The following is an 11,953-nucleotide window of genomic DNA, read 5'->3' on the forward strand; positions in this document are numbered from 1 at the left end:
CAAGGTGTTGATGAGTAGGAAATTTTTTCCAAGTGAAGACTTAGTAGACTATCTTAAGTGTTTCCCCTATTTTGGAAGGGGGGAACCTTACAATTAAAGAAAAGTTATTGAATAAGGGTAGAAATGTTTATGAAGGAACCAAATTTAGAAAGGAATGGAGTGAAGAAAAAATTCAAGTAGATTGACTTTCAAGTAAGGTTTTTGTGTTATCACTTTACTTTGGATCCTTAATCCCAAACACCATGTGTCTTTTTGCTCAGAAAAAAATTATCCAACAAATAAAGTTATCATTTTCACCAAGCCTATAGATTGGGAGTTTGGGAAACTCATCAATTTCTCTCTCCCTCTCTCTCTCTCTCTCTCTCTTTCTCTCTCTCTCTCTCTCTCGCATGTGCATGGATTCGGTTGATCTCCTTGTGTTTCCGAACTAGTAGTGCATGAGACACCCTCTCTAAAATTATTAAAAAGTGGTTATTTGTTGGACATCTTGCTATTTGAGAAAGCACCATATTGAGTTTTTCTAAGACATAAAAAATCCATGTACTATTGGAGAAATCATAGTCAAAGAGTCTGTTCTAGTGTGTACTAGGAACTAGTTTATAAGTCTTTGTGTGAGAGAGTGCCACGTGTCACTTTGGGAGTTATTCCATTACTTGAGTGTGTTTGTTCACTCTATGAGAGTGATGTACTTTCTTGTGTGTCACATCAATCATTAAATCAAGCTATCTTGGTCTACATGTAAGTACTTGTTCATTGCTTTCATTTCCTTCCATTTCCATTTCATTATGTTTGCTATCTTTCCTTTCTGCACCTAGAATTAGCTTGCTCTCCTGCTCCAACATGGTATCAGAGCCATGCTTCTCCATGGGCAACCATTGGGGTTGGTCTTCCTCCTTTGGTTGTCCATCTCCAATTGTCTCCACATCCATAGCTTTACTGTGTTCAATGAAGATGAAGCTCCACATCCATCACCACGAGCTTTGGTCTTCTAAGAAGATGTCGCCCAGCTAAGCAAACACTTCGCCTTTACATCATGAACCCTGCACGCATATTTTAACTTTATACCTATCACTACATTCTCAGCGGGCGAAAGTCTCTGTGAGAAGAAGGTGTTGAATGTAACCCCCACAATCTTCTCAACTTTTGCTGAACGCTTGTGAAGCGCACCTTCTGTTGAACGCAGCCCCCATAGGTAACAAGAGGAGATCTCACCTTCTTGTTGAACAACGCAGCCTCCATAGTCTTCTCTGGTTGCATGAAGTCGCAAGTCCTAAGCTGCTCACGCCAATCTCATCGCCCACCATAGTCTTCTCCATCGCAGTCCCCACAGTCTTTCACTCGTCACTCACCAGTCTAGGTCCTGTTCTCCAACACTTGTTTCACAACCTTTATTTGGGATAAGGTTCTTATTTCTTTTGTTTCACACTTCACCACAAATAGGGGGGCTTTCACATGAAGCTAAAAACTTCCTACCCATCTGCTCCACCTTCAAGTCTTTTGAGCTAAAGTTTTCAGTTCAGATTTGAGTCATGATTTCACTATCTTCTAGTACATTGTTCATGGATAAAATCAAGGGGGAAGGCTTTCCCACATAGCAAACCAAGATGCATGAAGGAGTCTAGGAAGTTGTTGAGAATGACACATTTGATGCACTTGATCAGCCCCACAAAGAAAAGTTTGAAAGCTGCAAAATGCAAAAGCCATTGCCCTCATTGGTCTCTTTGTCGCTTGGCAGACTGTCTCATTCATCACGTCAACTTTACATCCAACGGCTAAGGATATCTGGCATCCATTGGAGAGCATTTTTGGTAACAAGGTCACTAATTCCAAAGTTTTTCTGAAATTAAAGTTTTATGAGCTAAAAATGCAAGACAATGAAGAGCTAAGTGATCATCTCTCCAAATTTAATTCTGCTGTTCAACAATTATCAAGTTTGAAGTGTTCTCTAGATGATGAGGACAAGATGGTAGTACTAATCAAAAGCATGCAAGGCATTTCTCGCTTTGAGAAAACCATTGAAGTATTACGCCTGGCCGCTACTACATATGATGACTTGGTTGCTCTTCTCATTGAGAAAGACTGCCGGAACAAGGAAACCACTTCTACATCCTTGACCTCAAGCACTGAAGAGGCGCTTATCTCTGCCAGCAGATGGAAAGCCAACAAGAACATCGTATGCAGTAACTGTAAGTGCGAAAAGGTCATATTGAAGCCAATTGCTTCAAGAAGAAGGAGAAAGAACAAGAACAACACCATGCTAATCTTGTTAGTGATGAACCACCAGACGAGCTTCATGAAGATCATGCACTTTCTGCCCATGTCACCCTCGATGAGGATGACAAAGATTATTATTTTTTATTTCTTCTATGTGTGTATGGGTACTCTGCCCTTGCATTATGCATAAAATGGATGAAATAAATAGTATGATGTGTGATGGTCAATAAGGGTCCTCTACCCTGGGTTGTCCCCCAAAAATGTGTATTGTTTACTTTGATATGAAGTATTGACACCCAGTTCATAGTAAGAGGGGGGTGCCGAGTGATGGTTCTCACTCTGCCGGTGCAAGCTGACTGAGTAGTCAACTGACACGCAGGAGGTGTTGGTCAGTTGGACTAGCTCTTCACAGTATTGCGGTGGAGGAGGGATCGGTTTACTCCTTGCATATTGGGTCTGACACTCTTTGCTCTAAGGGGGGATGTTGGAGAAATCATAGTCAAAGAGTGTGTTCCAGTGTGCACTAGGAACTAGTGTATGAGTCTTTGTGTGAGAGAGTGCCACGTGTTACTTTGGGAAATTGGATCCCATCACTACTGTGGTTGGGCAGTTGGCTAACCCACGGGACTCGATGGGGTTAGGCTGGACTGATGGATCCTTAAATAGAGACTCAATTCTGTTATGGTACGATAGATGAAGTAAATCCCGACAGACAAAAATTGTTCTATGGAAAAGAATCAACGGGTGTGCCTCTCAACGAGAAAAAAAGCGTTGGACTCTATGAGCCAAGTGCAATCTTTTTTCTGATCTGACTTGGGACTTACGGGTTCGGTCAGATCAGTTCAGTTAGTTAAGGCTTTTGACTACGTTAGAGAAAAGTTATCCTGGAGGAATCGCCCGTGCTTTGCGGGCAAGGGAAGTTTTTCCAGCATCGGTTTTGGAAGAATCGATGGATTAGTCTCTTGTCCGGATATCCGTGGGCGAGGCCCCGAGTGTGAGACCCTGCCCCGCATAAGAAGTGCTACTTTCGCTGCTAGAACCTCTGAATTCGTTGCGCGGTGGGGATAGGGAGGGATAAGGACCTCACACAAGTCAACTAGCATGAATTGCGTGTATTATGATTAACAATTTTACACATATAAATAAAATACGTGAGACTAGAGAATGTTTATTTCATATTATCGTTAAAAATTAGGCCTTTACTACATTAACTATGATTTAAAAAATAAAACTTTACATTTTCACATTCAACATTCCACATGATTTGACTTTAAATTTAAAACTTTAATGATAAAACAAAATCAAAACTTAAAACTCAATGCCAAACTATACTTGGTTGGGTGTAGGACCATGTGTAATTAATCTTTAAATAAGTAAATATATATAATTTGAAATCTCTCTCTCTCTCTCTCTCTCTCTCTCTCTCTCTCTCTTTTAGATCTCTCTCTAGGGCTATATCTAATCTCCATGTGTCTTTATCCTATTGGATTAAAACCCTTAAAGACATCATCAAACCTTTAATGACCTTCTTTTAAAAATATTATACCAGGTAAAACTTTTGTAATTCAATTTAGTGTTATAAAAAATCTTGAACTTACCTATTGTTATACAGATACAAATTATGCAAAATTATGCTGTTTTAAAAAAATTACAAATTTAATTTTTACAAGTGAACTCCAAATATTTGTAGTTTCCTTGTCAATATTTGCGGGTTTTCTATGAGCGCTGCGAGAGAACTAGCAAATAAATTCAACATATATTTTCTATAAATTCAAGGACTAGCAAAATGATCGAATAAGCCTTTTTTCTTAATGTGTGTGCAACATGTGCTTTTCTTGGACTGCATCCACGCCCCAAACATGAGTATTAAAATATTACAATCCAAGGATTGATTGGCTCAAACGATTGATTAAGTACTGGAGAGCTTACGAGAAGGGGGTTGCATATTCTCATTCTGTTGGGGTGACATTATGGAGGGGCAACTCTTGAAGCTTAATTTTCTTGTTGTTTGTCTTGGTTTTTTGAGTAATTATTTCTCTTATGGGGGTCCTATAGTGCCTGCACTCTTCCTCTTTGGTGACTCCGTCTTGGATCCTGGCAACAATAATGGGTTTAAAACCTTAGCCAAGGTTGATTATTACCCCTATGGCATGGACTTCCCGGGTGGTGTGCCCACAGGCAGGTTTAGCAATGGCTACACTGCAGGGGATTATTTTGGTAAGCGCAACTATAGTCGCCACTTAGGATCAATCAACAAGATCGTTTATGCAATCATATGATTACTTTCAGTCTATTGAAGTACCATCTTATTAATCTGTCATGCTGCAACGTCTAATTACTTATGCGAGATTATCATTGATGATTTACGGTGAACCTTTTTCTGGTTACAAATGCAGCTTTCAAGTTGGGTTTGCCACTGATCCCAGCTTATCACAGTCCGGCAGCAAAAGGAAAAACGCTGCTGCAGGGTGTAAACTTCGCCTCTGGAGGCTTAGGGATACAGTCATACACGGGAAAGCTTTATGTATATTAATCTCGTGTTCATACCTTAATTAGTAGTTTAATGTACGGTTATGTGTAGGCTGGCAGCTATACAGACTTGAATCGTGTTCAATACCCTAGCATCATTAACCTGGTTAGGGCAATTACTGAGTAGCTTTAGCATAATTAGTAACTGATCAGTACACGTGCCAATATTTTCATGTTGCGAAATTAAGCAGTGCTAATTGCTGTTTTCACAGGGCGAAGTTGTCTCATTGCGAGACCAGATTGAAAACCTTTGGGACGTCAAGAAAGAGATAATTAACATAGTAGGAGGAGCTGCAACGGATGATCTCTTCGCACAAGCTGCTTTCGTTGTAGTCACTGGATCTAATGACTGGATCTTGTCTTACTTCAACCCTATAGTACCCATTCGCTTGTCTCACACACCCTCACAATATGTAGACCACCTCATCGAGAAGCTCCTTTCGGAAGTTGAGGTATGTTCCCGGACACACACACTCTCTCTCTCTCTCTCTCTCACTCACCCTCTCTGTGTAGCTCCGGAAAAAACTAAAGTGTTTAAAACCTAATGTCTAGGAAAACAAGTTCTCTTACTGACTAGCTAATCATCTTGAATTTATATCAACTTCAAGTATATTAATCTTGAAGTAGCTTCCTAGTAACTACTCTAAAGCATTACTCTAAGTATATTCATTTCAAATATATATATTAATCTTAAAATAGCTTCAAATATATATATCTTAAAATAGCATTCCTCTAAGTATATTAATTTCAAAGACAAGAAGTACTCTTAAGTATATTCATTTCATTTCAAAGACAAGCATTCAGGGTATTATATATATAAATATATGTGTATGTGTGTGTAAACACTTAGAGCCTATACTTTTGATTTTTGCTTAAGATATTTCACACATAGCTCTACCCTAAATATTGCTCTTATCACCGGCAGGCCATCTATGAGGCAGGCGGCAGAAGGATTGTTGTTGCAGGCTTACCTGCCTTGGGTTGTTGTCCTTCTCAGCTGCTTGTGTACAATACAAATGGTAGTAGCGTTGAGAACATCAATAAGATCTTAAATGACTACAATGATCACCTTATGCCCCGAGTCGTGGCCCTCAATGATAAACTTCCAAATGCTTCCATCATGTACATCAATATCTACACACCTATAATTACGGCAGCTCGGAATCCATCCCAATTCGGTAAGTGTTTGAACTCAGTGACGTTTAGAACTCCTTAGATGTTGTATGTAGAATTTCAGGACTTGAGCTTGCACATTATGGAACCTACATCTCTTTGGTAGGCATTTCATGTGTAAAGATTTTACATCTCCAGGGTATGCTATGGACACCTCGTTCATATGTCCTCTTGATTGGAATGGTCGTCCATGTTCTAACATCTCATGAGTGGGAGATATGGATACTTTATCCATACCCGTATTTCACGGAAATGAGCCCATGCTATGATTGATGTGCAAAGATCTTTTCTTCATGAGCATTCCAACATATAATTTAGTGGGCTCATTCCATGCATATGAGCCCATGATATGATTAATGTGTAAAGATCTTTTCTTCATGAGCATCTTTGCATATGATCAAGTATTGATTCTTCTTTTTGTTGAATGTAGGTTTCAAGACAGGGAATATTGCTTGTTGTGGGTTAGGCAAATATAAAGGCTTCTTGACTTGCGTGAATGGTCTCCAACCATGTGGGAATGTGGCAGATCACTTGTTCTGGGATGCTTACCATCCAACTCAAAATTTCTACCGACAGCTAACTGAGCTCTTATGGAACAATGGCCCCCCATACACCTACCAAACAAGCCTTAAAGAAGTTTTTGAACTAAAGATCAAGCCAACATAAACCAGGTTTTGTTCAAAATTATAGGGGGTAATCTACCTAACTTATGGTAAATACCATCCAAATACATGTAAGAAGAAAACTTCTTATGCTAACACCAAAAGGATTTAAGATTTAATTCTAAGCATTTTATGATGCCAAAAATGGTAATCACCATAAAACAATCCAAAACAACTTAAAAAGTTTGGAAAAAAAAGCATTTCACAAACCCAAAATTGGATATCACTACCACTACAAAGTGATGCCAAAAAAGGGTTATTAATACCATGAGGAATGAATTGGATAAAAATACTATAGTATATGAGGCATCACAGAGCTACCCTTTATGCCATCATTTTCTAATTTTCATGTTTTCACTCAGCTTGCTTGGTGTTGCACAATCTCCATCTTTTTCACATCATCGAGATGTATTGCTTTCTCATATATGCCTTCACAAATTTCCTTATGTGTAAGTGTAATCTCTGTTACCAATGAAAAAGACACGAGCGCTCTCGTTCTTCTATACAGTTGTCTAGAACCCCATTAAAAACAAATCTCATTACCCACCGCCAGTTTTCATGTTCAAGTCAAGTGCTTATATTATAGCTGAATCATATGCCATTGAGTCTTGCCTTTGAGCTACAATATAACCCCCCGCCGATGTGGGTGTGCTAGCTGATCAGATCGTATCCTTGTTGAGAAATATGGTGCCATTGAGCATAGGAGTTGGTAGGGAGTGAGTTGAGGCCAAAGAAAACATTGTCCAAGCAAGAAGCCACATGAGCAAAGTTGAATTATCCCACATGAGCTAGCAAAGCCAATGTTGTACTCACCCATATAAAAGGGTCATTTCAGGTATTGGAAGAACACAAGCATCTTAACCTTCTCTATGAGTGCAAGTTAATCTATTTTGAAACCTAATTAGCTTAAGTGCAATTCTTATTAGTATACACAGAAGTGCAATTCTTAGTTAGTATACACATGTGTTTAGCTAGGTATCACCCACCATAGATGTGGTTAACCATGTTTATGCATTTAGGGTTAGCAAGCTTCCATATGCATTACCTAGGGCACTGTGATTCTTAACAAGGTATTAGAGCCACCCCTCTCCCCATGAGCTTATCCAATATTGCCATTGCATCATCATTAGCTTACAGTTTAATCATTTTGTATTAGCACTAATCATATCTCATTAGTGAAGCTTATCCACTCACCTCACTAGTGGTGAAAGATTTCTGAGCTTAGCATTGCCAAAATACTCTACCATTACCCTCCAAATTTTATGAGGCTTCTTCCCAATTATAGGAGCCTCTTCTCATTAAGCTGTTTCATTCAATTCGTTGTCGTTAGCTCGCATTAATAAAAAACATCAATGCTAGACTTTCAGTTGATTCGCCTCCTATCCACCATATTAGTCAAATTCCTTCTAGGTGATCTTGGAGCATGATACAAGGACCTCACAGACAAAATTTGAGCATGTTTCATCTATGGGTGTGAGCACGGGAAGAAGCAAAAAACCAATCAGGGAAAATCGCCTCTATTTGCCGATTTGAGCACACTTTGCTGGTTTCTTGGCTACATCCAAAGCTACCTATCAAGATCTTCAATAGCATCATAAAAGCCCCATAAAAATCCTCACTATTGAGCTCAATTGAATCCTCCAAGAATGCTATATGTACATTATATGTGTGCTATGTTATATGCACATTATGTGTGCATATACTAGGAGGCTAACCCACATTAGGCTTGTGAGCATGGGAGCATGGGAACAAGCTCTAGTGGAGCATGGGTTAGGACTAACCTTAAGGATTAAGGTTAGGGTCAGGTATCCAAGGGTCACACATGGGAAATGGTAGGTGAGTAGATATGGACCTCTACACAAGAGACCATAGCATAAGCCTCCAAGCCCCCAAGCCCCCTTGAGTGTAACCCATGCCCCTATTATATAGAAGGGCCCTCAAGTGACTCTTGACTTTCCACTGTTAAAATCCTAAGATCTCTCTAGATAATTGTTATGCATAAACATGCATAAATCAGGCATAAACTCAACCACCCAACCACCCCTGAGCCCAAGAGATGCACACATGAGTCATAAATGAAATACATCATACCTCTACCTTGATGTCCCATATCATCAAGAGGTACAACTCCAATCCAATAGCATGTAGCTATAGTGTGAAATGGTAGATGAGTAGATATGATCCACTACACAAGAGAGCATAACATAGCCTTGGCCTCATAAGCCTAAGCCTCCCTTGAGTGTGCCCCATGCCCCTATTATATAGGAGGACCCTCAAAGTGACTCTTGACTCTCCATTTCCCATGTGTGACCCTTGGATGCCTGACCCTAACCTTAACCCTTAAGGTTAGTCCTAACCTATGCTCCACTAGAGCTTGTTCCCATGCTCCCATGCTCACAAGCCTAATGTGTGTTAGCCTCCTAGTATATGCACACATAATGTGTATACAACATAGCACACATAATGTACATATAACATACTTCCCCTCTCTCAAAACATTGCACTGTTGCAATGAAAAGAAGGAGAATTGCACCGAACAATCTCAACCAACTCCCAAGTCGAATCCTCAATTTCCCTATCTTTCCACCTAATTTTAATCTCAGGGATTAGTCAACTAGAAAGTTTCCTTTCCCTGAATTCAAGAACCTTATCAGGTTCATGTGGAACATAGGATAAATCTTCGACTTCAATGAGTTCTTGAGGAGTAATTGTGTTATCCTCACCTCCCAGTTTCCCTTTCAATCTATTGATATAAAAGACTGGATGAACTCTAACATGTGGAGGTAGTTTTAAGTTCAAATGCAACCGTGCCAATCCGATGTATAATTCAAAAATGGACCACAATATCTAGGAGATAAATTCGAGCATTTTCCCATTGACAAAGTCTGAAAATCTTTAGGAACATTAAAATAAACCAACGCTCTTGTTCAAAAGACCAAGATGAGCGTCCCCTATCAGCATAAAACTGTGCCCTATCATGAGCACTCCTGATAGAATCCCGAGCTTCGGTCAGCATTTCCTACATATCACGCAAGAAATCCCTCGATGCATCAAGCTCGATGTCCTTAAGATTGACATCAATAGGTGCCTTTGATACCCAAACATAAGTATGCATGGACTAAAACCAATAGCCGTATATTTAAAATTGTTATAGGCAAATTCCATCATTGGAAGATATTTTTTTCAATATGATGATTTTCTAGAGACATATGCACGAAGCATATACACTATAATTTGATTCATACGCTCTGTTTGCCCATCAGACTGCGGCGGATGATCAGAGAAATTCACATTCAAAGTAACTTCCTCGTTGTAAACCATTCGGAATAAAGTAGGAAAACATAGCATTATAACAGCAGAAACCAGGGATTCATCGACGCCCCGACATACCCACATCTGCATATGGAATAATCAACGTCTTGAGTTACCCATATCAACATAGAGAGTCATCAACGTCTCGATGAGTCACATATGTCCATCCGTAAACAATCAGGTTGACTATATAAATCACCTAAAGTACGGCACTAGAGAAAGAAATGCCAACAAAGGAAGAATCCAAATTTCCTTATCTGAACACAACAAGGTAAACTTGTTTGAACTCTAAAGAAAGAGATTTCAACAAGTGAAAATGCCGACGAGATTACCCTCATCAAAACATGCAGTCTATAGATAAAAGAAATTTATCTAGAGAATGCCCACAATATAACTTCTAGTGAGTTTAGAAAATGAGATTGTCTTTGAATGTTGAGGACAACATGGTAACTGATGTAAGCAAAGCAACAATCTTGAGCCCAAATTATCCCATAAGATAATATATGTGAGGGATCACTAGCGTCCCATACCACCATGATACCACCCATACATACCTTAACAATTTGAAACTCCCTAGTATGCCGTCTAGGAAATATAAATAAAATCCTATATAAAAGGAATAAGATGGCCTTATCTAGACTTTCACATACTAAACCTGTCTCTATATACTTGACACTACATCAAGGGATAACTCCTTCTGAGTACATCATTAGAAAAGAAATTGAATTATTGGCGCCTTTCTAATGATAACTACCCAAAACCCAATAAAGTTAGGATAGAAAAATAACTCACCTAGATATATAAGCAACTAGGTATCCGAGTTGGAATATATATAAGAGTACAAGAAATATACTCCAAAATTATGTGCAAAAAACGAAGGCAAATGCTACCTTCAAAGCACATGTAATTATTCAAAAGATCACAAGATCCTTATAAAACCATGGATAAAAGCATAGAAGCTCCTTGAATCCATAAAGGCCATAGTTGATCAATGCATACCATGGACATTAATCATGCGAAAAGAGGCATTAAAATTGGTGGCCAACTCATCAATCCGAAGTATATGAACATTGTGTCGTTCAAGCAAAACTCCAAAATAAGTAAATGAAACACATGTGCGTAGCACTCAATAAAAAACCCCTAGACACAAGTGATCTAGGCAGAACCTGATGAGTCCATATAAAACTTGGAGAACATCCAGTAAAATCCACCAAAACAAACCGATCAACTGACCCATGATAAAATTTGTCTTAGGCTTAAGAAATGAAGCACAAACCACACTTAAACAAGTACAAAATAAATTATCATGGAAAAGTGTCAAAAGTGAAACACACTTTGAACGTAAATTATAGCCATCAAAAGATCATGAATACATCGTTTAGAATTAATCCAAACATAAATATCCATTAATACGAGATATAATCGTATTAATAATATGCGAATAACCCGCATCTATCTAAAAGTTTAATTAAAAATCAAATCCAGCCAAAAGCTTAATTAAAGATTTTTTATTTTTTATTTTTTTTAAAAAATAAGTTTTTTTATTATTAAAAAAAGCTTTTGAATTTATTTCAAAAAAAAGCTTAAAAAAGCCTAAAAATAGAGAAAAATTGGGATTTGAGATAAAATTCTCTAAAAATTTTGTGAAAATTTCTTCTTGAAATTTTTTGGCTTTTTATCTTCCGGAAAACCTTTGGCTTTCCATTTTTCCGAAACCTTTTGGCTTTCCGAATTCCGGAAAAACTTTTGACCTTCCGTATTCCGGAAACTTTTGATCTTTCACATTCCAATTTTTTTTGTCTTCTCATTTTCCCAAAACTTTTGGCTTTCCGTATTCCGAGAAAATCGTTGGAATTCTGAAATTTTTTGACCGTTCGTATGCGTTCAAGGTAATTTAAAAATTTCAAAAAATTCTTGAAAATTAGTGAAAAATTAGACAAAGGTTATTTTAAATCTTGGAAAAATGTGGGGTTGGTGTTTGGCATGTGGTGTGTCCATTCGGGCACCCGTGACCATTCAAATTCCTTTAAAATATAATTTTTAACCAAAAAATTAAAAAATCT

General features: G+C 38.3%; 1 protein-coding gene across 1 annotated transcript; it reads left to right on the top strand.

Annotated features, from left to right (window-relative positions):
- Positions 1-4,144: 4,144 nt before the first annotated feature.
- LOC147641530 (GDSL esterase/lipase At1g29660-like) lies at positions 4,145-6,582 on the top strand. Its single transcript, XM_086807488.1, has 5 exons — positions 4,145-4,431; positions 4,611-4,738; positions 4,956-5,195; positions 5,669-5,921; positions 6,347-6,582. Exons 1-5 carry the CDS (start codon positions 4,185-4,187, stop codon positions 6,580-6,582), a joined length of 1,104 nt encoding a protein of 367 aa, XP_086663614.1. The 5' UTR covers positions 4,145-4,184.
- The last annotated feature ends 5,371 nt before the right edge of the window (positions 6,583-11,953 follow it).

The sequence above is a fragment of the Cibotium barometz genome, chromosome 1 (genome assembly GCF_041138505.1).
Source record: "Cibotium barometz isolate CiBa-2024 chromosome 1, ASM4113850v1, whole genome shotgun sequence".
NCBI lineage: Eukaryota > Viridiplantae > Streptophyta > Polypodiopsida > Cyatheales > Cibotiaceae > Cibotium > Cibotium barometz.